Here is a 27,976-nt window from a genome sequence, read left to right on the forward strand (position 1 = left end):
TAGCAAGCAAGCAACCAGCAGGTGGCACTATAGAGACATCTAGCATCTCAGGCCCCCGCCCCCCCCTCCTGGAAAACTGGACTCCCAGATCAATAAGAGCAGTTATACAATCTAGCAATGTCCTTGACGTAGCAACACACAGAGTATGTTTTAGATTGCTGTTATTGTTATACTTATTAGTCATTTTTTTACACAAAAGTGACTCAACAGCATCTATATCCAAAACCCAGGCGCGGTCCCTGCAAGTTCTGTATCTGTATATGGTACAAATTACAATTCAGGGCCCAGTTCAACCGCCCAGCTGTATTATCGAAAGCCAGCAAAAGGATTCCTGCTAGTGCAGCTGGAATTTCTGTTCTCGTGCACCACACACCTGGTGTCATCCCAAAATCTGTTCCAGATTTAGAGGGCACCAAGGGATGGGAAGAGATGTTGTTGTTTAGTGGTGTCCGACTCTGTGTGACCCCATTGCCCAGAGCACGCCAGGCACTCCTGTCTTCATGGATCACCACTGCCTTGCCGTGGCGAAGGGGCTTGAATAACTCAGAGAAGCTATGAGCTATGCCACGCAGGGCCACCCAAGATGGACAGGTCATAGTGGAGAGTTTTGACCAAACGTGATCCACCTGGAGCAGGAACCGGCAAGCCACTCCAGTATCCCTGCCAAGGAAACTCCATGGACAAAGACAACAGGCATATAAGAGAGAGATAGAACCATAGAATTGTTGGAAGGGGCCTCAGATGCCATCTAGTCTAACCCCCTTGCAATGCAGGAATCACAGCTCAAGAATCCCTGACGGAGGACCCTCCAAACCTCTGCTTGAAAACCTCCACCACCTTCCGAGGGAGACCATTCCGCTGTCAAACGGCTCTTGCTTCCAGAAAGGCCTTCCCAAGGTTGAGTCAGGGAGAAAATTCCATCACGCACAAGGCAAATTCTCCTTAGCTGTGGAGCTACCGTATTTTTTGCACCATAACACTCACTTTTTTCCTCCTAGAAAGTAAGGGGAAATGTCTGTGCGTGTTATGGAGCGAATGCCTGCGGGTGGCGGGGGGGATCTGCTGCAGTCGTGAGCAGAGGATCCATGGTTCCCCTTCCTTCCCTCCTCCATGGTTACAAAGCATGGATCCACATGGATCCTCAGGATTTTTGCATTGGGCTACTCCAAACTCACTGTCAGATCACATGTCTGTGGCCACAGCATGAACCACAAAAATCATATATCCACTATTTCGTTTAGAATATTTTTTCTTGTTTTCCTCCTCTAACTACGTGCGTGTTATGGTCTGGTGCGTGTTATAGAGTGAAAAATACGGTATGTTCAATACAAACCTTACTGGCCTTAAGTTCCATTTCCACCCAAATGGCTTTGGACTCTTTGGCAATTCTGCTCCCTGGGGAAGAGAGGTGGCGATGGAAAGCAGAGGGAAGGCCTCGGGCTGTTGGGGTTACTGGCAATTTTCCTTTCTCCTGGAAGAGAACACGCACAACCCAGGCTCCCACTGGCAAAAGCTCCCCGTCTCCCTATGAACTGGATAGGGCAGGGGTTGGCAAACTAAGGCCCGCGGGCCGGATCAGGCCCAACTGCCCTCTGGACTGGCTTGTGGACAGTCCTGGAATCGCCGCTTGGATTGGCGTGATCGGGCTGTGCAATATTATCATTTTTGCAATTTGGGGGGGGCGCCATCCCACACACACCGCGATGGCGCCTCCTCCTGGCTTCTCCCTGCCCTGCAGAGGAAGCGAGCTGGGATTTCATTGGTGCCAGCGGCCAGCCTATCCGAAGCCTCGCCGCCCACCCGACGGCCGGCCTCTCCGTCCATGGCCACGCTGTGGGCATCGTGACTGGCATGATAGTGATGGCGTCGCAGGGCTTTGGCTGGAGCTTGGCACACCTGTTGGCCTCGTGATGGGCGCTTGGGAAAGCTGGCCCGGAAAGGAGAGGCGCCACCACCACCGCTGGCCCCCAACCGAAGGCAGAGCGGCGGAGGATGTAGGAAATTAATTTAATGATAATAATAATAATTTATTATTTATACCCCACCCATCTGGTTGAGTTTCCCCAGCCACTCTGGGCGGCTTTCAACAGAATATTAAAATTGTTGTTTAGTCGTTTAGTAATAGTCTATTAAACATTAAAAGCTTCCCTAAACAGGGCTGCCTTCAGATGTCTTCTAAAAGTCAGATAGTTGTTTATTTCCTTGACATCTGAAGGGGGGGGCGTTCCACAGGGTGGGTGCCACCACCGAGAAGGCCCTCTGCCTGGTTCCCTGTAATTTGGCTTCTCGCAGCGAGGGAACCGCCAGAAGGCCCTCAGATTGGGACCCCTGTGTCCGGGCTGGATGATGGGGGTGGAGACGCTCCTTCAGGTATACTGGGCCGAGGCCATTTAGGGCTTTAAAGGTCAGCACCAACACTGGGAGGGGAGGGGCTGGGGAGAGAGTGCACATGCAGTCCAGCCCATCGAAAGGTCCGAGGGGCGGTGAACCAGCCCCCGCCTTTAAGAGTTTGCTGACCCCTGGGATAGTGTTTTCCCTGTATTTGAGGGAGGTCACTGACGCCTTTGCAACCAGTCCCAATAAAGGTCTGAGATTCATTTGCTTGGCCAACGGACCAAACCCAAAGAACGAAAGGCACTGCAGCAACTTGCCTCAGCTACTGCCACCCGAACTGGCCCTCCCCACCCTCCTAACACCGTCGTACCTACAAGGAGGAGCGCTAGAGGCCAGGAAGGAAGGCTGGGAGACGGGGACCGTAGCAGCAGGACAGCTGTCAACTTACAGATTTGAAAATAAGGGACCAGCAGCCTCGAAAATAAGGGATCAGCAGCCAAAATAAGGGATTTTAGTCAACCAGCTGAAATACGAAGTTAAAGGGACCAGATAATTTGGGAGAGCAGCGCCGGTTTTTAGCCCTTCGTTTCCAGAGGTTGCTGCTCAAGACACCAGCCGATGAAACACTGCAATTAAATAACCTCAAGCAGCAACCACTTTTCGCGCAAAACGAAGCCCAAGCTACGAAGATGCTGCTGCAGTTCTGTATCTTTTCTCTCGTGCTCCATCTGCAGCTCTCAGTTCCATCAGGCAGGCAGGGCGGAAGGGGGGGGAAATAGCGCCCGAAGTAAACCCACAGATCAGACCATCTATGCTAGTCTACCACTACAAATCTATGGGAGAAGCGCTTGCGGTCCTTCCTCCGCTTTCCCCCTCTACGGTTAGCCCTTGGAACACCTGCCCGCGCCTCCGCCTCCACCTCCGCCTCCTCTCTCTGAACTGCTTTCTCTGTGGTTGCCCTCGCTCTCCTCTCAAGGCTCCTCAGCAATTCATAGGGCGCGCCAGGCTGCCCATCTCATCCGGGTCCTTCGGTGGAGCAGCCGCAATATGGCCTAGTGGGAGCGGCGGCGGGCAGAGGGGAAGCCCCAGGCAGAGATGCTCAGTTCGGCGGTCGCGAGGAGGATGGTGGCGGAAGGGCCCGAGGCTCCCGCCAGTCCCGGTGGGGAGGGGCTCCTGGGGGCCGAGGCTGGTGAGAGGAGGCTGGAGGGGGGCGGGCCGGGCAGCCAAGCAACACAGTTGGAGCCTCCCTCCTCCCTGGCCGGCAGGGAGGGAGGGAGAGGAGCTGCTTCCTTTGAAACCCGGGAAATTTAAGGGACATCATCAATAAGGGACAGCAGCGGGACACAGCGCTGGGATAATGGAGTTTCCCGCCAAATAAGGGACGGTTGACAGCTATGAGCAGCAGCGTAAAATGAGCAGAGGCGAAGGCCTGTCGATTTTAGTGTTTTGATTAGATACTTTATTGGAAGCAAAAAATTCTGTGCATGTTTAAAAAAATCCAACCCGTGTACACATTTTCATTGCTTTAAGAACCCAAGCCACGGAAAACTCAATATTAAAAAGCAGCAAGATGGATCATGTTTTTAATTTTTTTGTGGGTTTTTTTTTTCTTTTTTTTCTCTTCGCACACATAGAATACAACAATACAGGAAAAGTAGCCAGGCCTTCCTTCCCTTTCGTTTTTCTTTTCGGGGGGAAAAGAACACATCCACCTGTCGTCGCCATATTTAAATGCTTTAATTCCAGACATGCTACTTCCAAAAAGGAAAAGGAAAGATAAACCACCTCTTCAATATTGCATTAAAAGCATTTGGGTGTCTTGTTCCGCCCTTGAAACATACGATGACATTGCTGGTATATGCAAAGTTACTGGAAACTCAGGTCAAAGTGATGAATTTGCCATTCCAATTCCACAATGCAGGAACAGAGAGATTTTGCGGGTGCACATCCGAAGCTGGGGTGCTTGGGGAGGGGGCTTCCTCCCCTAAAGTGAGGGGGGGCATTGAAGATAGAGAGGGAGAGCCAGTTCTCCCCATCCTCCCCGCATTTTAAACGATCACTTAGAAAAACGGAAATTCAAGAGGCCTTTCCTGGATTGTACCCCTCCCCAGCCGCAAACGCTCCTCCCACAAACAATGTATTTACAGTTGTGTTAACTTACACAGCAACTTCACAATGACTAGTACAGATTAAGAGAGTGCGCTTCTAGAGTGAGCATGTGAATGTGTGTCCCCACTTCCCAGTGTGTTTCTTGGATTAGCTATATCTCGTGACGTTGCCAAAGCTCTAAATAGATTAACAAACACCTCCCCCCCCCCACAAAAAAAAATACCCTTGAAGACAGTAAAAAAAAGCAAAGAAATAAATATTGAAGGTTACCACGGTTAATTGTAGTCCAGTTAAAACATAATACTAACCAATTATTTAACCAAACTACGCAGGAATAACAAATACACGAGACTCCGAAGACCCAAAATAATAATAAAAAATGCTAAAAACGAAGGCAAAAGTCTGCATAATTTTAAGTTTTGTTTCCGTCTTTTGTTCCCTTCCTTTTTCATCTAAGGGACTTTTAAAATCTACTTTTATAAGTACCCCCCTCCCTTTCCAACTGAGGAATAGTCTCTTCTGCTCTGTCTCCTCATCTCCCTCATTACGTATTAACTTTATGTTGGATCTTTAAATGGCTGGCAGCGTAGGTGTCTCTGTTCAGAGACAGATTCACAGCTTGACCAAGTTGTCTATAGCGCCAGAACCTGTTTGAAGCCTCTGTGCCTGCCCCATCCTCATTCTGAAGACGGTCCAGCCTAGTGTAGCAGCCCCAAAGGTGCACGGCAAACGGGTTCATTTGTTCTGTGGGGCTCCTATGTAGAGCGAACGGTTTCTAAACCCCGAGATCAGTATCTTGCAACTTTGCCCCTTTACAAAAAGCATCTTATTAGCATTTCAAAAAGGCTACTGTTTAGGGGAAAAAATGGCCAGAGGATCTCAACCGAAAAGGCAAAGCAGGCTAGTTTAGGTTTGTTTTTTTTTGCAAAAGAACAGGCTGAACATCGTAGGACTGCTCCACAGTGCCTGCCTTGGGTGCCGATGCATTTTTACCCTGCACACTCCTTTTCACCAAATCCAAACGTTCTACTCCCATTTCCACTAATTCTGTAAGTGCAATATTGAAACATTAAAAAAAAAAAAATATTACCAAATTATGTACCTATCTTTCTGGCGGGACTGCTGTTTTCAAAAGAATCACTGAAATACGCTAGGATCGTTTTGGCTCGTTTTTGAAACTTCCTTATAAATAACGAAGACACCGACTTTTCTTTTGTGCTTGTGAAGCTAACAGATCATCTTCACGAGACAAGCAGCAATGATGAACCGCGGCTACGTTACGGATGGGGTGGGTGGGGTGGGGGGTGGGGGTGGGCAAGCCAATAGTCACATTGCTGCCAATGAGTCTGGGGAGGGGAAAGGGGAAAGGGGGTGGGGGGTGGGGAAGGAAGAAGCAGTGATGGTCTGGAGAAAGGTAAGAGAAAAGCAATACACTATATTAGCACGAACAGCCGCCTTCACTGACTGGCTGCTCCTGAGGCTTTTCAAGTTTGATGTCGATCACTGTTGGGGGAAAGTAGTTAAGGGAAATAAGAGCAGAAAGAGGAAGACAGCCTTCCAGGATGAAACCGTCTCCCCTCAAGTCTCATTAAATGCCCAAACATTCAGGAAGGACATGTGGCTCACCCCCCACTTCAAAGTTCTCCATATGCAGATTGCGTGCTCTTTTTGGTAGCCCTCATTCCTATAGAATAAGCCCGTCCACAGTCTCTGGCATTGCATTCCCCGCAACCCCTTCCTGCAAGAAACATTAATTCCCCACTGGGTGAAAACTGCAGCTCCACCTGCAACTACAGTGGTTGTCGAACGTATTCTGTTCCAGAAGACCATTCGACTTCTGAAACGTTCGACAATCCCGGGTACAAAGTCAACGGAGAAAATTGAAAGGGGAAAAAACGCAGCGGAAGCCGTTCGACCTCCGAGCCGCATTCGAAAACAGAAGCAATTGCTTCTGGGTTTTCGGCGCTCGAAAACTGAAACGTTTGGCTTCCAAGATGCTCGAAAACCGAGGTACCACTGTATAATACTGCAAGCTGCCCTGTGATCCTCAGATGAAGGGTGGTATAGAAATTTAAACTACAGCAAGTGCTGGCAACTGTTTTCCAAACAATGGGAATGCCTGGTGAAGTTTGTGATGGTTGAGTCTGCTTGGGAAAGCCACAGGGTCTGAAAAGGTTGTCCTTTGCTTGTAACCATCAACACTGAGAAAGAATGAAGCTTCCGTTGATTTTCAGCAAGTGTTGATTTCCTTGAGGTTTCATCACAGAAAGAAGTATCACCCATCTCCTGAAGCTCTGAAAGCCTAGGTATCCCTCTCAAGTGTGACTGAGAACTAGCCTTCCGGTTTGCTCTCTTTTCTCCTCCCTCCCCAACCTCTTTTCCTTCTGTGTTGTGTGCTTTAGAGTGTAAGCCTGAGGACAGAATCTACATTATTACTGATCTTTGTAAGTTTGATCTGGGAGGCTTTTTGCAGCCTTTTTGCAGGGGGGAACACATCTAATTAAGGGAAAACAAGCTAAAAAGCTTTGTATGCTGTGGGTAATACGACACACATGTGGCAATAGAAGGACCTTTGAACCTTTGTCTTCCAGCACTGCATGTCGTGTTAACCCACCATATCATAAATGCCTCCTTTATCAGTCTGATCAGAACAAGCAATTCACACAGCCATGACTAGAACTAACAATTCAGAAGGGCTGGAAGGTGATTAAAGTGGCTATCAGTAGCCAGGGGAGAGGAATGACAAGCAAAGTGCCTCTGACCAAAGTTCTCCTTAGCCCATTCAGAAATCCGCTGCTACCTACATTCTAGAAGAGGCACGGTTACAAGTGCACTCTGATCTCGCCTTACTTTAGAAGACTGAACTCTGTCGACTAAAGCTGGTGTCTGACATTAACCTATTGGGCAATATCACTAGGGTTTTGGGGTAAATAAATTCATGAAGGGTTATCATGCCTTTTCTGCTCTGCTACCCTCGTCAGAAAAAAAGCTGTACTCGCTGCCTTGTGGGACATCTTTGGGTAAATCCTACGCAAATCTAGAGTGCAGTCCCTAGGATGGCATCTGCTTTCCTTTGTACCATCTCAATGGGGGGGGGGGATGTCTTGTCATCTGGGCAGCCCAGGACCTCCAAAAACACTGCCCAGGCGTGCATCCTGGGGAGGGTCACTTCTATGCTACCAAAGCAGTAAAAACATGGGACTCAGCAATCACAAATTACTGGTCTCTGCAGCCACAGCAGACGCTGTGATTCTCCACTTCGACTTCAACCCCATAGTCCACTCCATAGTCTCTCAAGACAGACGGATGCCAACAACCTTCATCAGGGTCTCAGTGGGACCAGGAAGTGGGTTTTCTTATACTTTCCCCCACAGCCACCTGTGATTGACAACTGAACTAATGGACTTTCCTTCACACCGTACGACCTAGTCGACCCAATCACTGGGTTTGAGGTCAAGTGGCAATTTCCCTGCAAAGCAAACTGACTCGTGAACTCTGGTTTGGGGGACTTTGGGCTTGCCTCAGTTGCTTCAGCTACCTGGCAGGGGTCGTTTTCAGTGGGCACACCTGCACCTTGTGCACTGCAATTCCAAGTTAAAATGCTCAACCCAAGCTTCTGATAATCCCCACCTCGAGTCTCTTCTGAAGAGCTCTCTTTTTGTACTTGCTATTCCCCAATTCAGAAGGCTATTCTTTCTTCAATCCCATGGACCTCAACACCCACTCTCCTTCTTAATCCACAGGCTGCAAATGCTGGGCTGAAAAGGATACTGTCTTCTCTGCTTTTGTCCTGCGTGCTTTCCATCCCAGGCAAGGCAGCAGCCACACGTCGGAAAAGCTAGAAAGGGTGAGGGGGTTGGGGCAGAAGAAAACAGAAGGAGTAAATCAGAAACACAAAAACCAATTCAAGAGGGAGGCATCTGTTGCAATACGTGCAGCTGCACTGGGAAAGGGTCCTGTGCTCAAAGACTCCCAAGGCCACAGACCTGTGATTCTGCACAGGGCAAAATAAAGTCATGTATATCTCCCCCACAACTTACCGTATTGTTCACTCCGTAAGACACACTTTTTCCCTCTTAAAAAGTAAGGGGAAATGTCTGTGCGGCTTACGGAGTGAATGCACTGGACGATAGAGGGATCCCTCAGCTGCCGCTGCAGTCGCAAGCTGAGGGATGCCTCCGCAGCCAGAGCCATGGCTCCCGTCCGTCACTTGCTGTGAAAAGCTCTCTGCTTTAAAGCGAGAGCTGCGAAGAGCGTGTCAGCAGCTCTTGCTCTGCTGGCTTCACAGCGAGGCGGGAGGAGGGACGGACGGGAGCAAGCAAAGCGAGAGCCGCTTACATGGCTTCTGTCCCGCTTTGCACAGCTCTCACTTTGCTTGCCCATCCCTCCTCCCGCCTCGCAGTAAAGCAAGCAAAGCACCAGTCCCGGTTGCTCCGGCATCGCCGCGCTTTACGCGCTCTGTGCAGAATATTTTTTTCCTTGCTTTCCTCCTCTAAAAACTAGGTGCGTCTTATGGAGGGAAAAAGACAGTATATTTTTTGCATCCAGGCAAAAAGAGGTGCCTAGCACATACCATCATGATAAAACTTCAGTGAACCTCCTTCTCAACGGGAGAGGTGGGCAACTGCTCATCAGTGAATTGAAGACAATTTTGTTTAACCAGGAAGTTGCTCTAAAGGTCAAGATGTCCTCAGGATGCAAGTAACTGGGCATTTAAGGGCAGTGCTAATACAGACACACATAACCAGGGGTGGGCAGCACAGAGCTTCTTGGGCGACACCCATATTTCAAAACTCAGTTTTCAAAAAACAAGATGAGAAAGCTTCGACCTCTCATTCTCAAAGAGGCCATCAAAAGAACAATGTTTGAAAGCAGCAAACCACCTCACCACTAGGATTCCCAAATCTTTCACCCCCAAGCTCTTTCCATGGGCAGCTTCTACTCTGGTTAATGGCCTGTGGCAATCTCAATCTGCGCTCTGAGGTTTGGCCCAATATTCCATTTCATGGGATTATTCTTGCTCTGGGGAAAACCAGTGGGTCCTCTGTTCACCATGGTTAATCATACTGAGTAATCCAAGGGTGGTGGGGAATACTGAAAAGGCCTGAACACACCTTGGTCTGCATCTTCCTATGCTCATCCCAACGTCACAGCTTCCGCTGCCTGCCTGAACAAAGGACTCCAAGGCCCTGGCGGTGTGTTTAAGTGATTATATTACCCTAGCTCCTTTCTCCTGCTGACTGTGCTAGAGGGCTTCCCTTTGCAGTATTTAAAGACCATACTTTTTTCTTTAGGAAATCTTTTTTAAAAACGGAGTCACTTGACAGAAACCAATTGGATTACTCCATTTAAATCCAGCTGCTGACAACAGGCGTTTTAAAATACAGTAATCACTTCTTTATATTTAAGCTGGGAACAAAATTATGCCCTGAGCAAGGTTGTCCACCAAAATTACCAAACTAAAGAGAGGGAATTGGCAAGCAAGTCAAGTCAAAGTGGATTTACCAGTCGGAGCATGCAAGAATAAATCCAATTAGGGAAACGTTACAAAAAGCCAGAAAGCTGCATAAGGAATTCGCAGTCTTCACACTCCAATGTTCCTTTCCTAATGTTTAGTGCCTATTTTATTTGTCTCTGTGGGCTACAGATTTCTATGCAGCACAAAGCAATGCTGCTGTAGCAGGACAGAAGTGCAGCCTCATCTTTCAACATGAACCCGAACATCATTTAGTGTTGCATCCTCTGTCAATATCCAAAAAACCAGGATCCCTGCCTCCCCAGCTTTTCAACAGATCTCCCAACCCAGGCTTCTCAAAGACTTGCAGCAGGTATAGGGGGTAGGCTTGCAACCCTTTCTTGGCAACTGTGAGATCTTTAAACCAATAAACCCCTGGGAAGTCAGGTTCCATCCCAAGGGGACACAAGGCATGCAAGCACACCCAGCCCAGCACATACACCTACCAAAACTCCAGAAGAATTATGTACAGTGGTACCTTGGTTCTCAAACACCTTGGTACTCAAGCAACTTGGAAGCCAAACACTGCAAACCCGGGAGTAAGTGTTCCGGTTTGCAAACTTTTTTCAGAAGCCGAACATGATCTGTTTTGAGTGTTACACTTCCATTTTGAGTGTGATGCTGAGGTCTGTCTGTTTTTTCCTATTTGTTTTGCATTTTTGATTCTGCAGCTGTGTGTGTGTGGAAGCCAGTTCAGCTACTGATTGTGTGACTGCAGTACATTTTTTATTGCTTTCATTTTATGGATCAATGGTCTCGTTAGATAGCAAAATTCATGTTAAAATCCTGTTTTAGGGGTTGTTTTTAAAAGTCTGGAATGGATTCATCCAATTTGCATTACTTTCTATGGGAAAGCGCACCTTGGTTTTGGAACGCTTTGGTTTTGGAATGGACTTCCGGGACGGATTATGTTTGAGAACCAAGGTACCACTGTATTCAGTTTTATTTTACCTGTTAAGTTTATCTGCCACTCTTAACCCCACCCCATTCCCAGCCAATAGTCTATGCTAAGGGCCGGTTCATAAAATTCTTTCAGCATACAAGAATTTGGGTGGACCTAACTCTGGCATAGTTGAGCACACTGGAGGAAATAGTTGTTTGACTGTGTTACTGTGGAACGACTGACTACTTGACAAAGCAATCCAACAACCAATGAATCCAAAACAGCATTCTGATGAAAGCGGGGAATGTTCTGCAAACTGATCTCAAGTTTTCTATCGTGACTGCAGTTATTCGAGCTGAAAACATGGCTTTACTCCTTTACTCCAAGAATATACCCCACTCCCCCAAATTTGGGGTGCTGCCTCCCCACCACTTACCTGTTTTACATTGTATCCTGCCTTTGCGCTAGTTTCAATAAACATTACATTCAGCTCTTTGGCTTTCCTCTCCCCTTCTTCAATAGATACTTGCCTGGAGAAAGAGGGAACACATTGACCAAGATGACATTACAGGCACCTGCAATCTTGACTGCCTACCCATCCTGCAGCCGCCTCCATCCCCAAAAGCATTTACAAAACCGCTACCAGCTTCCACATTTTAGGTGGTCCAAGACATTAACATGAACAAGGAAGACCTGCATTTTTATAGCACTGTCAATGCACTTAAAAAATAACCCAACAAGGGAGACAGCCCCCTGTGCCCTCAATAACTCAAGGATTGAATACTTTTGCAGATTTTTACAGAGTTAACAAGGGACGCATATTTCAGGAAGGGTTGAGGACTTGGTGGGCTAAGCCAAAAACTTCAGTGAAGAGGTGGGTGTTGCGCTAGTGTTTGGAGGAAGGCTGGGAGTGACACCAGGCCACTCTGAGAGAGCAAGGGAGAAAGAGCAAATGCATTTTAAGGGAGCAGGAAGTGAAAAGATGAATCATTTCTCTAGGAATCTTCCTAACTCTCTGGAGGAGGTTTGCCCTCTTCAAGAGTGCTCCTTGGAACTGTCAATTCATATCCCACACCTCTTTTGGGCTGTAAGCGGTACATGAATCATCAGGAGTTAACCTCTTAATACCATATGTTTCTCTTGAGATCATCTCTACTGCTCCATTACATTTCTCCTTTTGAACATCCTAATACTGGGTGGGGTGGGGGAAGGAGCATATGAGTTCAAGATGCACTGATGTTATGATTTCTATATTTTCCAGGCTTCAGCTCCTCTTTTTTTTTTTCATTTTAAAATTTTATTGATTTCCAACTATTTATACATTTTATCCATATTACAACTCTTCTTATCCATTTTGAACTTCCCTCAACGTCACTGACAATCATTCGTAGTTCTAACTTTAGTACACATTCCATTCTTTCATATTGCCATTTGTTCCTCCCTTCATACATTATTTCTAATAAACAATACTTATTGGTTCTTTACAGTGCCTCTTTACAGCCCTATACCTGGGGAGCTGCATACAGCCCAAGGGCCAAATCATATACCACCCTATACTGTTGCACAGCACAGACTCTCTCAATATAAAAGCCGGTCGGATTGGCCACAACGGCAAGGAATGAGCTGCCTTACCTCTTGTCCGCTAGATCTGTTTTGTTCCCTACTAGCATTATGATGACGTCGCTACCTCTTTCCGTTCTGACGTCATCAATCCATTTTGTGGTTTGCTGGAATGAGTTTACATCTAGGAAGGAAAAGTAAACAAGCAGGGGAAAGTCACCTTACAACATTCCCATCACTCTCAAAGCACCTGCGCGTTGTCATCTGTGCCAGAGGTTCATTAAGATTTTGGTGTGTCGAAAACTACAGGCGGGGTGGTGCAGAGATGACGGGTTCTGGACAGGGTCGGCCTCTCATATTAAGGAGCAGGTTTGCAGCTTGGGGGTAACTCCTGGGTCCAACCCTGACACTGGAGGATCAGGTCTTTGTCCAGATATAGCTGGTTTGCCAGCTATGCCCCCTTTGGGACAGAAGTGACTTGGCCCCTGGACTCCATGCTCTAGTAGTGGTTCTCAAAGGCTGTGGCAGGCTGGGTAATTCCCTGAAGTTTGGGCCACAGTGGTAGTCAAAAAGGGCCTTATGTCCGATCCGGCTAGTTACAGACCAATTAATTTGCCAGCTGTAATTAGCAAATTATGTGCAAAGCATCTTCACAATAAGCTAGTTGATTGGAGAACTGATGAAGCTATTCTTTCTGAACAGCAAGCAGGATTTAGACAAGGCAGATCCACTATAGACCATGTGCTAGCCCATTTTATAGATAGGTATGTTAGGAAACCAGGTGGTGTGCTACACACAGCTTTCATTGATCTGAAAGCTGCATTTGAGTCAATCTCTTGAATAAGGATGTGGGATAAGTTGAACTCTTCAAGTATAGGGTGTGACAGGACAGGATGGCAAGTGTGGTTGGAAGGTTCAAGGACAATCAAAGGAAAATTTAAAGATTTCAGTTTAGCATAGTATAATATAGTATCAAAATGTTTTTTTATTTATTTGCAGAATGTGGATAGGTATCGTTTCAAAATGAGAGCAAGAGCATAAAGTGATACTGCAAGCTCACGCCTCTCATTGCGTTTGTATGCATACTTTCGTATGAAAGAGGCTCGTATATAATTCTATTTTGGGAGTGATTCGTGTTCTTATGTAGCTGCACTGTTTTATACGTTCTGGATGTTCCATGATCATATTACAAAGTGTGTTCTACGTTATAACTCAAGCTCTGCTAGCGGATGTTTCTTTTCCTTTTCCAATGTATTTCTTATCAACATCTGAAGGCAGCCCTTTTTAGAGAAGCTTTTAATGTTTAATAGATTATTGTATTTTAATATTCCGTTGGAAGCCGCCCAGAGTGGCTGGGGAAACCCAGCCAGATGGGCAGGGTATAAATAAAAAAATAAATTATTATTTTAATATTATTAATATTATTATTTAAAATGGCCTGGTGCGAGGGAAAAAATTATTCTGAAAGTGAGTCCCAGAGAAAAAAGTTTGAGAGCCACTGCTTTAGACACTTCTAGACTGGATTATTGCAGTGGGCCTTGAAGACTACTTCAAAACTTTTTATTTTTTCAAAATGCCGTTAATTGTTTCAAAATGGCTGGAGTTCTGTTTAGATCTCACATAATATGTTAGAGGGGGTTTTTCCTCTGGTGGCAGATGACAGAAGCTATGACACCACGAGACCAGTGCAAAACCAAATCAAATAAAGGTTTTATTACAAAACAACAAACAGCAAAGCTTGTGGATGTTTCAATCAGCCCAAAGCTTACAGAAACAGTTCTTAAAGGTACAAACGTTTTTACTGTTTCTTTGCAGAATGACTCCCAACATAATACCCATTTCAAAAGAACTGCGCTGGTTGTCAAGTTTGTCTCTGGGCTCAGTTCAGGGTGCTCACGTGATAATTTAAAGCTCTAAATGACTCAGGTCCAAATATTGCAAAGACTGCTTCTTCCTTCTCTACAGACCCTCTTGGGTGTTTGGCTCAGCGGAGGAGGCCCTTTTAGTAGTTCTGCCATCCACAACAGCTGGGGGAAGGGAGGGGGCCTGGGAGAGGGCACCCCCAGCAGCCCCTAAGCCGTGGAACTCTATCCCCACAAGGGTGCATCTGGCAACCTCCCTATAAAGTCTTTGGTGAATACTAAATATTCACCACTTCGCCATGACCTTTGACACCTGGGGTCCCACACTATTTTTGTGATTGCAAGTTGTTTTAAATTGTTTTCAGTGCTGCATTTAAAATGGCTGCACCTCTCCCTGTGACCTTAGGGAGAAGGGTGTGTAAATGATTATTATTATTAGTAGTAGTAGCAGCAGCAGAAGTAATATTCTCAGCACGTCCAGTGGAAGTGGGCCTGAAGTGACAGAAAAACAACAGGTATTATCTCCTAGAAAAGAGCTTCTTCAAACTGCATTATAGGGAACCTCTGTAAAAAAAAAAAGGGGGGGGAGACCTGCTAGTTCTTTCCACTGCCCCAGTTCAGAGATGGATAACCCTAAGGAAGAGAGAGAATGAATCAAATCTATTTACATGGAGCTTTCTTGGGACATAGGATAAGAAAGCAAATAGGAGAAAAATAAAACCATGTAGCCTTTCATCCACCTCATGGCTGAGGTGGATAAAAAAGGGGCAGACTCAGCACTCTGCCTCCTGGGCCATCCAACATGGCAGGTGGCAAGTCAGGTTGGCATTCATATGGATGCACAGAGACTATAAACCATATCCTATTACTTACTTAAACTGTGACCTAAAAGGTAAAGGGACCCCTGACCATTAGGTCCAGTCGTGGCCGACTCTGGAGTTGTGGCACTCATCTCACTTTATTGACCGAGGGAGCCGGTGTCATGTGGCCAGCATGACTAAGCCGCTTCTGGCGAACCAGAGCAGCGCACAGAAACGCCGTTTACCTTCCCACCAGAGCAGTGCCTATTTATCTATTTTCACTCTGATGTGCTTTCAAACTGCTAGGTTGGCAGGAGCAGGGACCAAGCAACGGGAGCTCACCCAGTCATGGAGATTCGAACCGCCGACCTTCTGATCGGCAAGTCCTAGGCTCTGTGGTTTAACCCACAGCACCACCCGCGTCCCTAAACTGCGACCTACTCTCCCATTAATACATGCTTGATTCACAGTCTGTGGGCCCCCATAAAAGGATGGTCACGGACCTCAGCTTTAAAAAAAAGGAATTTGTACTGCCAACTTCTTTATTTGTTAATTTGCATTGTTGAGAAAATTACTCCAGAATAGCTGAGCTATGGAGTTCATACAAATTAAACTGGGCAGAGAACAAAACCAGGAATATTTCTGTATGCTTGTTATCTGCATGTTTCTTGGGGGGGTGGGGTAGAAATAACACCAGCCAGGTGTTTCTCTCTGAAAAATTTGCATGTAGGTCTGGACAGAGAATGAAGCAAAATGTAGTCCTGAACTTCATTTTATCTAACCTTTCTCCACCCAAAAAGTCAGGAGAGAAGGGGGGCTTGAAAGTAGTCGGGCATGGAAGAACATTGTCACACCTGCACAGAATGACAATTGCACACGAGTGGCTGAAAGCAGGATTGCAACAGCCGTGCTGCTGCTCATGGATTTATCTTTCTCAGTCCTTTTGGGGGACAGAGAGCTTGGTACATTTTTATTTCCTAGCAAACAGTGGCTGCTGAGGCAGCTCACCGCAAGCAACAGTTAAAATCCAAGACGAAAATAGGCTCAGTCCTGGCATGATATTTCTTGGCAATGTTTGGGGGGGGGGGTTAGTCAGCTGCAGAGAGCCTGAACAATTCTTCATCTGACGAGAACTGAGCCCATTCCCCAGTTGTGAGCAAGAGAGGCGCTAAGTGCTAAAACTGCTTCCGCTGCAGAGATTTCATTGGCCTACTTCCACCCGGGGTTATCTGAGGCCGGCTGCTTCCCTAGACTTAAAAACAGAGGAAGTTCACTCAGCCGACGTGGACTTAAATAGCAACTATTCAGCAAGGAATGACACGCATGCTCAAGAGTTTGGGGCAGGGGGAGTGATTGCCTGAACAACAGTTTGCATCCTAAAATAAATTAATGGAAGAAATAGCTTCCCCCCACGCCCCACTAAAGCCCTTCTTGAGGGTTAGGAAACGTACCTAAACAAATGAGTTGGGGGGCTTGGAAGAGGAGGAGATGGGGAGATTTCATTCCAAGAAATTTCTTGCGTTGGCTTACCTTAAAAATCATTAACAAACATGAGGTGTTTGTTTTTTAAATTTTCAATAAAGTTTTTTTTTTGGGGGGGGGTGCCTATCTAAGTATCCAAGCCAAGCATGCCTTGGAAGGGCTCAGGTGATTTAGAGCGTGGTGCTGATAATGCCAAGGTTGCAGGTTCGATCCTATATGGGACTACTGCATATTCCTGCACTGCAGGGGGTTGGACTAGATCAGGGGTGGCCAACTCCAGAGAGACTGCAATCTACTTTCAAAATTAAAATCTGGCAGTGCTCTACCCCCATTTGTTAGGAGTTCAGGTCAAAGTTGTTGAGCTTTTTTGGGGGAGGGGGAAACAGAAGCAGCCACTAACTTTACAATCACCAGCCAGATGACAGCAGCCTCCGTTTCTAAACTCCAGCTTCCCTTCTGTAACAATAGAGGCCGGTGCAGGGAGAGGGACCGGAGCCAGAAGGGATTGACCAGTAGATCGCGATCGATGTGTTGGACATCCCTGGACTAGATCATGGGTAGGCAAACTAGGGCCCGTGGACTGGATGCGGCCCAATCGCCTTCTCAATCCGGCCCGTGGACAGTCTGGGAATCAGCATGTTTTTACATGAGTAGAATGTGCCATTTTATTTAAAATGCATCTCTGTGTTATTTGTGGGGCCTGCCTGGGGTTTTTACATGAGTAGAAGGTGTGCTTTTATTTAAAATGCATCTCTGGGTTATTTGTGGGGCATAGGAATTCGTTCACATTTTTTTTCTTCAAAATATAGTCTGCCCCCCCCCACAAGGTCTGGAGGGTCAGTGGACCGGCCCCCTGCTGAAAAAAATTGCTGATATTTGGACTAGATAATCCTCAGGATTCCTTCCAACCCTACAATTTTATGATTCTATAATCAGAACCCAAAGAACTTTAGTTGTAGCCATTCAAGAGAAGTCTGGCTGGTTAAATAACATACATTTTGCTTTTTTTAATCTTCGAATGCCAACAATTCTGATTCCATCTGTTTGTTCCACACAGGATGATTTGATGAAGCTGCAAAAAGTTTGGTTCTCTTGCAACTTAAGTCGTTTTTGTTTTTTTAATTTAAAAAATGCTTTGCTTGTGTTTTTCATTTGTCATGTGAAGATAAGCGGGTTTTTTTGTTTTTTTAAAAATAGTTCTTAAAGATGTACATACCTCGGTTGGAAATGAAAGAGCAAAACTGATTAGGAAAGAAAGAAATGTGGCACATGAGAGGGGTGTGTGTCACAATCCTGGGAGCTCACCCCCAGCTATTAGGAGAAGCAGAGAAGCAATCAGCGGGTGACTTCAGTGGAGAAGCTCAGTTTGAGAATTACAGTTTGCAGAAGCCAAACACATGACAGTGACACCCACAGAACAGCAGATAACTAAGATGGCGATGAGGTCAGCTTGCTTTTCAGGAATTCTGGGCACACAGGGTGGGGGGTGGGGGAAGAGAAGTGAAAAATGGAACAGAAAAGAGGTAGAGGTTTTGCTTCAAGGGTGAAAACCCTAGCACACCTTTGGGCAAATGTACCACGGTCCACTCAAGAAGAGAATCTTGCAGATATAGTGCTGTGTATAGGAGACAGTGCTTAAAATTTAGAACATCAGGAGTGCCAGGGGTCTCGCTTGTGAAGCCTGGAGGAGCTCCTCTTTGAAGTCCCCAGTGTGCACATTAATTTTGTGTAGCCAGCAGTGAAGAAATGCTTTCTGCACGTGCTCAAAGACACTCTTCATCAATGCACATTGCAGGTGCACGTTCCGGCTAGCTGCAAGGTTCGGCTCGAGTGAATCCAATTCCAAACATGTCCCTACACACAAGACGTTTGGAAAACAATAGAAAGTCTCCCACTTGAAGCTCCAAGCCAGAAAATTTTCATGCCACAATGAGGAACAAGCAGGTGAAAGTGGTATGGCATGCACAGCTAGGCTTGAAGATGTGTGTGTGTGTATAGATGTGAGAGAGAAAGAGAAAGAGGGAGGGAGAGTAGAGAGTACCAGAAATGCAGAAATTTCCCCCCCACTCACTTGTGATATCATAAACAACAACTGCAACAGTGGAGTCACGAATGTAGCTAGGAATCAAGCTCCTGAACCGCTCTTGACCTGCTGTGTCCCACAATTGCAACCGTACCTAACGGAAATCAAGTCAAAACAAGCAAGAAAAAAAAAACAAAGTCAAAGCCAGAGCAAAATATACCTACTTGTGATATCGTAAACTACTACAGCAGCGGCAGAGTCACGGATGTAACTGGGAATGAGGCTACGGAAACGTTCCTGACCCGCAGTATCCCACAGCTGCAACCTGATCTGTGGGATGGGAGAAAATTAAAAAAAAAAGCCAAACTGCCACTAAAAATGAATCCATTTTTGACTGCTTTTTTTTTTTTAAGAACAAAAAAGCGAAGTAAAAATGATATAAAACTCATGCATGGAAGGAACCGCTTTAGGGTTGCGAGCGGAAGCAGAAGGGCGGGACTTTTCAGCGGCCCGCCCATTCTGGCAGGCAGGGAACAGATTGCGCAGCTGCCAATCATCAGAGGGCAGCGCCAATCTGCAGCTTTCCTTCACAGGCAGTAGAAGTGGGTGTCTCGCTGCAGCTTGCAGGGGAAGGTTTAGAAGCATTCCCTCCGCAGAGGGACCCTCTCTTGTGCCCAGGGCACGGTGGCCGAAAGATCAGACCAAATCGGATCTTTCATGAAGAACCAGTGGCTGTCCACAATCAGCTGAGCAGTGATCAAATGGGTTTCATCAGCAAAGCCAATCGCCAGCCAGCGGCCATGTAGAGAGAATCATTTTGGTTAAAAGGAGCGTGTCAAAACACAAAGAAACCAGCATTCATGGCGGGCATTCACATAAAGCGATCTGGCAATACCCCAGAAAGGACACATTGGGGCTTGGGACAGTGAGAAGCCTAGGATCATCGGGGGCACCCACACTGCTGGACACTGGTCTAGTGCTACAAGTAAATTCCATTTAGATTCCATGAACATCATCTCTGCCAATACATCTCCTAATACACCAGCCTGGGGGAAAGCAACTGCCATGTTAGGAGATAGAACCAAGAGGTGGCAAACAGTGGGGTTGCCTTTTAACTTTGTAGTATCTGAGAGCAGGCAAGCTCCCCTGCTTTTTGGTTAAAACGTTTTTGTTCTCGTGGGTCCTTGGGTATCGGGAGAGTATCACTGCTGTTTCATTCTCAGATGTGAGAGGCAATTTTGTGCTGGTCTAAGTACTGTTTAAAAAACTTCGTTGTTATGTGTCTGGCATTATTTATTATGCACAGCATCCTGCATCCTTTGGGTGAAGGAACAAGAAATAAGTGATATAAACCAACCAACTTGTGAAGCCCAAATCAGCTCGTCTTGTGTTGTATATCTGCCTTCTGTTTCCCACTTGAAAGGGGCATGGGTCTGAAGGCACAAAACGTAGCATCTTTGGCTCCATCACAGAAGATGGGTTATAATGAGATAACTAAAAAGGCAATATATATCCGCTGCCTCAGTGTTGTGGCAAGGATTAAAAACAATGTACAATAAAATTAAAAACCGGAAAGCTGTGTGTGTGTCTGTGTGTGTGTGTGTGTGTGTGTGTGTGTGTTTTAAAGGGACAACATCCTTTTGTGACAGCCAAATTTGAGCTTCTAAATCAGGCATCCAGCCCCTCTCTTTTATGGCTGTCTGTGATGGTTAGGACCTGTGTTAGGAGGGTGAAGGAACTGCTTTTTAACAGTCCATGTTTTGATATTATGCTTTGAGGCTCTTGAATATAGCAACCAATAAGCTTAAGAAATAAATAATACAATAACAATACAGTGGTGCCCCGCAAGACGAATGCCTCGCAAGACGGAAAACTCGCTAGATGAAAGAGTTTTCCGTTTTGGAGGTGCTTCGCAAAACGAATTTCCTATGGGCTTGCTTCACAAGACGACAATGTCTTGTGAGTTCCTGCTGGTTTTTTTCCCTTCCTTCCCCCTTTTTCTAAGCCGCTAACCTGCTTATCAGCTGATCCGATCAGCAGATAAGCCGCTAAAAGCCGCTAATAGCGCTAATCCGTCAATGGGCTTGCTTCGCAAGACGAAAAAATCGCTAGACGAAGAGAATCACAGAACGGATTCTTTTCATCTTGCGAGGCACCACTGTAAAATGTTATTCCTTACAAGCAGCTCTGATTGCTTGGGTTGAAGAAAGAGCAGCAGATATTGCAAATAAAGAAAAACAGATGTAGGGAGAAGAGGACCAGTTTTCCATTATGTCCAGTGACAGACCTGGAAAATGCAAAACGTCTGCATCCTCCTGGCTCGGCAGTGGGGAAGCTGTGGGGCTTCCTGATGTTGCTGGATTACAACTCCCATCATCCCTGGACATGGACATGCTACCCAATGATGGGAACTGGAGTCCAACATCTGGAGGTTGCAGGTTCCCCCTCCCTGTCTCAGCCCAAGAACAGACTATCCAATAAAGAAGAACCACCTTAATTATTCTGCATCTCTAATTATGGTAGTAAGGCAGCTTTTGCTCACTGTGTTAATTGCTAGCTGGCTTAAACGAGTTTATCTGCAAAGCAAACAAAAAGCCAATCTGTAGAAAAATGCCCCATAAAATCTACAAGTGTTCCACTGAGATCTAGGTTTGTGTTTTCACATAAAGTCTGTTCTACAGCAGTGTGATCTAATTGTAAGCCCCCAAATGCACATTGAACCATACATTTTTCAAGCCAGTGTAGACATGCCGTGTGGCATTCTGAAGAGTTTGCACTGACAGGGACAGAGGTAGCATCTCCAGCCATGACCCAATACAGACATGGTTGGAACGCCAGGCTGCTCTCGCATTTGGACCTAAGTTCCATTTAGATTGCGAATGTGCTTCCTGGACTAGAGTAGTCCAGTTACTACAAAAGTCTTACTCACTGTGCGATCTTCCAGGTACATGGTTTTTGATAAGAAGTCAATGCCAATAGTTGCCTGCAAAACAAAGTTTTCATCAGTGAGCAAATACGTTACTTTTTCTTAGGTTGCTTAGGTCATGTTCCCCAAAACCAAAGATCTACCCTGCCATTTGGAAAGGACAAAAATACCTCATATATTGGCCACAATGCCAAGACCACTTATTCCTACAATACTGAACAATGGGGGGGGGGGACACTCATTTCTGATCTCACGTAAACGGCCAGCAATAATCTACAAGGATGCAATCACAATAATCCATGGATCATGAAATTTACCCATTGGAACTGCTCGAAAAAGACTTGAACTTTCCTTTAAAAAGCATGATCAGACACGCTGTACATGCAACAAGGGAGGGCAAACAGTTATAAAGGATTTCCCAAAGGGGAGTGTCCCCAAAAGTGAAGATCCTCCTATGTTTTTCTGCCTCCACAAAAACCATTTCAAAGGTTACAGCACAAGTAGTGTGTTATGTGCCATACAGGAGATGGATGTGATCTGGCCCCTGCTCAGAGTATTTAGGAGAATAGAGCTAGCAAGGGAGAAGTGAAGGAAACCATGTGGTGGTAAAGCTGGAGTGCTTTGGGAAAGCTATACTGATGAAGGTAATTTTAGACCTGAGAGAGGGAAGGTGGTGGGGGGAAAGAAAGGAGCAGCAGGCAATGTTTCTTTCAGCCATATTGACTTTCGTGCAGAAGACTCTACTCAACACTCTATCTGGGAAAGGACAGGAAAGGTATCTTCCCCACTGAAAATTAGCTTGGGAGGGGTGGGTGGTGGGGAGACCAATGCAACAGGATTCACCTTCTTTCATAGCAACTTTGGGTGCTAATAATTCACGCCATTCCATTTTAGGTTTTCCAGATGGGCCATGGAAGCTTCTTGAACACACTTAAAAGTCTGGTCATTTCCAGCTAATTTCATTCCCAGCGTTTCATTACGGAAGTTCTAAACACACCCAAAGATCCACCTATTTGCCAAATCCAGCTGAACAAACACCTGTACCAAAATGGGTGTATCTACATCACAAACTTTTAAACTACTTTAACAAGTCAAACCCTCTTCCAGAGAAGCCTGGGAACTATACTTCGGCATGGGATCCAACAGAATTCTCAGCAACCTCTCCAAATGACAATTCTCATGAAGCTCTGATACGTTATTTGCCCAGATACGTCTCCAAGACTGCTGCTGAAGAAGACAAGCCAACAAAGAGTAGTCAATATAGCTATAGCAACTGTTTTTCTTTTGTATGCTCAACAAGTCTGCTTTAAGATTTGAACAGAATCCCCGGCACATAGGTTCCCCATTATATGACTGACTGCTAATCTGCCCTTTCTCATGACTTTAATATATCCCTGTGTCTCCACCAAACACCACTGCGGCATTCCATTCTGCCAAATGTGGTATCTCTTTGGAATTAAGCAAATGAAGGATGGGATTCACTAAAAATATACACGGTGGTCAAAATGATATGGCCCCGCATGGCTTTCTAGACAAATAGACATTTCTATGCTTGCCAAAGCAGCAAAATTTGGTCTTCGACAAGGAGTATATGTGTGTTTGCAGAGATTCATATATAAAAATTTGAGACTATTTACAAGCATGGAAAAAACCTGCGCACACTGTTAGCAATTAAAAATGGAGCCTTTTGCTCTCCGTGCTATGAGAAGCCTCCTCTACAAAATGTGCCATTTCATCTCCTTCAGTTTTTCTGACACTCAGTAGGAAATGCTGCACTGATTTGCAAGTCTGTTCTGCTGTTCTCCTGAAGGCGGTTTATTAATAATAACTGGCAGGCAACAGCTAAAGTCCTGCACAGCAGCTAGCAGGCACATGCACCACATACACACACAGCAAATTTAAAATACAATCTTCTTAATTCTTCTAGTGACTGACAACAGTATGAGGGTTATTCTGTCTAGGTGCTGAGCAACACTGATTCGCTTGCTGTCTTATTTCCACCACCAAACCCTAGATAGCCCCAGGCTTGTGAGAAGCCTTTCAGACATAGCTTTTTATCAGGAAGGAGCAGCTAAGCTAGCAGAATCTCCCAAGGGGAAAATGAAGGAGAACAACAAACAGAAGCCCATTCCCACCTGGTCTAGACAAGAAAGAACAGCACCCAATCCCAGCTTCTGATATAGAGGTCAGACCTTTATTGCATCCACCGAGGACTAACTGCCTCTAATGAAAACTGAAAAGAAACAGTGACCATTTCCTGGACTCCAAGTTTACTTTCACATCTATCAAAGCAAGGAGCATTTCTGCACAGTTAATAACATCATCTGTCCATCTGTTCCCTTTTCCATGTAATAAGATCTTAAGTTCCAAGGCATGGCAAGTCTTAAGGTTTTAAGTTGAGGTTGGAGGTCCCCCTGAAAGAGTTTGCAACTTATGAGGCAGTCTGCTCTGCCATGGAACATCTCGTACCATAAGCAAGAGTTTTGTCTAAAGCCCTTTTCTTGTAATTGGGACCCATTGGTTTAGATCCTACCCGAAGCAACAGAAAGCAAATTTGTGCCATCATCTAAGCGATAGCCACTTAAAATCTGAAGATGGCTATTGCCTCTTAATAGTCTCTTGAACACAGCTCATTAAATAGTTTTGCCCTTTAAGCCATTAATATGCTGGCCAGGGAAACTGGGATCTTCTTCCATGAAGGTGAAGAGAAAGTGAGACAAACATCTGCTTGACTGAATATCATAAGGCATGGGGATTGGCCTAAAATCATATATTGCTCTAAGACTCCAAGTATTCTATGGGACCAACATAGCAAAATGGACAAGATTGCTTCCTGCATGAATTCTGACAAGTCACCTGCCCTTTTTTAACCACATAATTCTCACCTCATCATCTTCCTGGTGGCAGCTCCCCAGTTATAGAACACTCCCATGAGATATCTGATTAGCACCCAGATTAAAAGTCTTCAAGTATAAGATAAATTCATTTTTATTTGTCCAGGCCTTAGAAGGAGTTAGCTCCCAAAATTACCGTATTTTTCGCCCTATAGGACGCACTTTTTCCCCTCCAAAAATGAAGGGGAAATGTGTGTGCGTCCTATGGGGCGAATGCAGGCTTTCACTGAAGCCTGGAAAGCGAGAGGGGTCGGTGCGCACCGACCCCTCTCGCTCTCCAGGCTTCAGGAGAGCCGCAGCACCAGCCCCACAAGGTCGGGGGACAGCGGGGAGGCGGAACGCCGCCATCCCGCTGTCTCCCGATGTGGTTTGGAGGCTGGCGGTGGGGAGACGCGTGCTTCTCCCCGCCGCCAGCCCCGCAAGCTCCGGGGACAGCGGGGAGGCGCAGCACGTCTCCCCGCTGTCCCCGGACCTGGTCTGCAGGCGGGCGGCGAGGAGAAGAGCGCTTCTCCCCGCTGCCGGCCCCACAAGCGCCTGGGGGGAAATAAATTTTTTTCCCTTTATTTCCCCCCCAAAAAACTTGGTGCGTCCTATGGGCCGAAAAATACGGTACTAGGGCTGTAAGTGACTGTTGCTGCTGATTTGTATAGATTTCACAGTTTAATTATCATTTTATTACTATATTGTTTGCTTTCAATAATTTTATATTGATAGCCACTCTGGGATCCTGTTTGAAAGAAGAGAAGACTATAAAAAATACATAAAATAGACCATTCCCTTATTTGAGAAGTGCAGCAATGCAGACCACCTATTCTCCTTACCAGTGGCTTAGATTTTAAAATTCAGAATCACAGTATTCACATTTCAACCCTTATGGCTATTAAAATCATTTATACAGTGAAGGCTTGGAAGCCACCGGGAAGGCCTTAGTACCTGCCTATACAGTTCCTGAACCGTCTCCCATGATTGCTTTTCTCCACTATGGCTAGACATAGATGCTGCCCTGTTCTATATTTCATCTTCACTAAGCATTCTCTGAAGATCTCATATTTGGTAGCAGTAAAAGTTTCTTACAAATTATGCAAATTCAGGTGAAGTTTGCGCAATTCATTATGAGCACACAACTGGAGCTCCCCCTTGGGTAAAGATGGTTTCCCCTCTCCCTAGATAGGAAAAACACACAGGACTGGCAATTATGGTTGCAGAGCAATCTGAGCATGTGCTGTACAGGCATGAGCTCATGTTAAGACTCGAATCAGAGGGACAAAGACAGTTAAGCGAGCCTTACAAGTAACTGTTCTGCAGATGCTTCTCTCCTCTCACATTGCTGCTCTCTCCCTACCACGCCCCCCCCCCAGACAGAGCTGCCTTTTCCCAGCTACAAAAGACACTGCTGCCTGTCTCAATCTCTCCTTTCCCCACCCCTATTAAAGGGAGGGGGGCCACAGAGACAGTGTGCCCCACTAGATTAGCAGACAGGAAAAGCAAGGGGTGGACGGGCACACAAATCCAACAGAACTGCTCTGTAACCATTCAGACCACAAAACATAACCAGGGTGGTGCTGGAAGGATGGGCAGATGCAATTCAGGGCCAAATTATACTCGCCCAGTGCAAATCAAGGCAAAGTGAAATACAGGGTCGAGTCTGTCCACCAGAGATGCCTTGCAGTTTCAAGCTTTTAGTCATTCACTTTACAATTGGTTCGTTCATTATACCAAGATTCCTTTCCATGGAGATAGCCCTATTATTATAGGGTCAAAGATCGAAGCCAAAATCTAGGGCACATGCTCCACAGAGAAAAAGCAGACTGAAAGAGGACCATGAGAAAGACAGACGATTACATAAAAGAACTGCTTCAACGGCTCTGTAATTACAGTGGCCGGAAATGGAAAGGATGTTTGCTCCACTGGGAGGCTTGAGGCCTCTCCAAGTCGTCCTGTGCCACGAAAGCTTTGCCAAATCTGCTGACCCAACAGGAATTTCTCTTTGGCCATTAGGTCAAGTGTTGCTCACGTTGCAGGAAAGACTAATTCGTAACTGGAAGGAAATATGTTAAGAACTACCCTTACAGATTATTTTAAATTAGGGGGGAAAGCACCCCCAAAGTGTGTTTAGCGAGCAGCCCACATGCAGAGGGACTTCTTAAGCCCTGCATGGGGGGTTTCCTTGGTGACTTAAGGTGTATTTGGAGATGGGATTCTCAGGAGCACCTTGCTGCCCGATACTTGCAATGCATGCAGTTGCTCTCTTAGTGACGCCTGGGCTCAATCCTAGAAGCTAGACTCACTCATCTGCAGGTTGCAGAGAGTATTTCCTCACCAAGAACAACCAACAATATCAAAATAAAAAATTCCTTCCAGTAGCACCTTAAAGACCAACTAAGTTAGTTCTTGGTATGAGCTTTCGTGTGCATGCACACTTCTTCAGATACCAAGTGTGCATGCACACGAAAGCTCATACCAAGAACTAACTTAGTTGGTCTTTAAGGTGCTACTGGAAGGAATTTTTTATTTTGACTATGGCAGACCAACACGGCTACCTATCTGTAACTGCAACAATATCAAGTGTACCAAGCCCGAATACCACACGCTAGCCCTACATAGAAAGTAAAGATTAACGTAAAGGGACCCCTGACCATTAGGTCCAGTCGTGGCCGACTCTGGGGTTGCGGCGCTCATCTCGCTTTATTGGCCGAGGTAACTGGCGTACAGCTTCCGGGTCACGTGGCCAGCATGACTAAGCCGCTTCTGGCGAACCAGAGCAGCGCACGGAAATCCCGTTTACCTTCCCGCTGGAGCGGTACCTATTTATCGACTTGCACTTTGACGTGCTTTCGAACTGCTAGGTTGGCAGGAGCAGGGACTGAGTAAAGGGAGCTCACCCCGTTGCGGGGATTCGAACCACCAACCTTCTGATTGGCAAGCCCTAGGCTCTGTGGTTTAACCCACAGTGCCACTCGTATCCCACACATAAGATAGTAGGCATGTGAATTTACTGTGTGTGTACCCTGCACCCCATAGTCACCTTTGACTGGTCTTAACCGTCCAGGGGTCCTTTACCTTTACCTTTCCTGATTTATAAGGCAAATCAGCATGATCTGGGTAAATTCTTATGTCTGAGCTGGATCAAGCTGTTAACAAGGTGTCTTGTGGCAGATCAAGGACCCCCTAAGCTTCCAAGTGGCTTTGGTTATCCAAACAAAATGTACGGCCATTTTTTTCTCCCCCTTTGAAAAAGTAAACCAATCTCCCAGTGCACAAATTATTATTATTTTTAAAAGCAAGTGGAAGGGGTCTATTGTCTCCCAGCTGTACAGTGTTAAAATCACATAAAAGTCTCTATTATTGGGAACCCGCATTGGATAAATCCCTGCGTTGTGTAAGTTGACATTTGTAAATCATGAAACAAATACTGTCTTACCTGGTAGGTGTTGTCAAAGCTGTCGTACATGAACCTGGTGATCAAAGAGGTCTTCCCCACTGGAAGACAAAATTGAGAGCGTATTAGTCACATCCAAAAAATGCATTCCAGGTGTTACACTTAAGTTGTAGCAGAAGATTGGCATACAGTGGTGCCTCGCAAGACGA

General features: G+C 46.0%; 1 protein-coding gene across 3 annotated transcripts in view; it reads right to left on the reverse strand.

The window, feature by feature from the left end:
- Window positions 1–3,770: 3,770 nt before the first annotated feature.
- Window positions 3,771–27,976, reverse strand: part of RAB6A (RAB6A, member RAS oncogene family) — a 56,700-nt gene continuing 32,494 nt past the window's right edge. The window contains exons 2-9 of one of the 3 annotated variants that reach the window (XM_083500037.1): window positions 27,810–27,868; window positions 21,498–21,551; window positions 18,785–18,898; window positions 18,617–18,722; window positions 12,474–12,585; window positions 11,278–11,371; window positions 8,215–8,281; window positions 3,771–5,946 (exon numbers count right to left, since the gene is read on the reverse strand). In XM_083500037.1, the coding sequence (XP_083356163.1) occupies window positions 5,882–5,946; window positions 8,215–8,281; window positions 11,278–11,371; window positions 12,474–12,585; window positions 18,617–18,722; window positions 18,785–18,898; window positions 21,498–21,551; window positions 27,810–27,868 (671 nt within the window). In that variant the 3' untranslated portion in view covers window positions 3,771–5,881. The remainder of the gene's footprint in view (window positions 5,947–8,214; window positions 8,282–11,277; window positions 11,372–12,473; window positions 12,586–18,616; window positions 18,723–18,784; window positions 18,899–21,497; window positions 21,552–27,809; window positions 27,869–27,976) is intronic. The other 2 variants (XM_083500036.1, XM_083500035.1) reach the window with 2 other exon arrangements.

The sequence above is a fragment of the Podarcis liolepis genome (genome assembly GCF_965112155.1).
Source record: "Podarcis liolepis genome assembly, chromosome: 4".
Taxonomy (NCBI): Eukaryota; Metazoa; Chordata; class Lepidosauria; order Squamata; family Lacertidae; genus Podarcis; species Podarcis liolepis.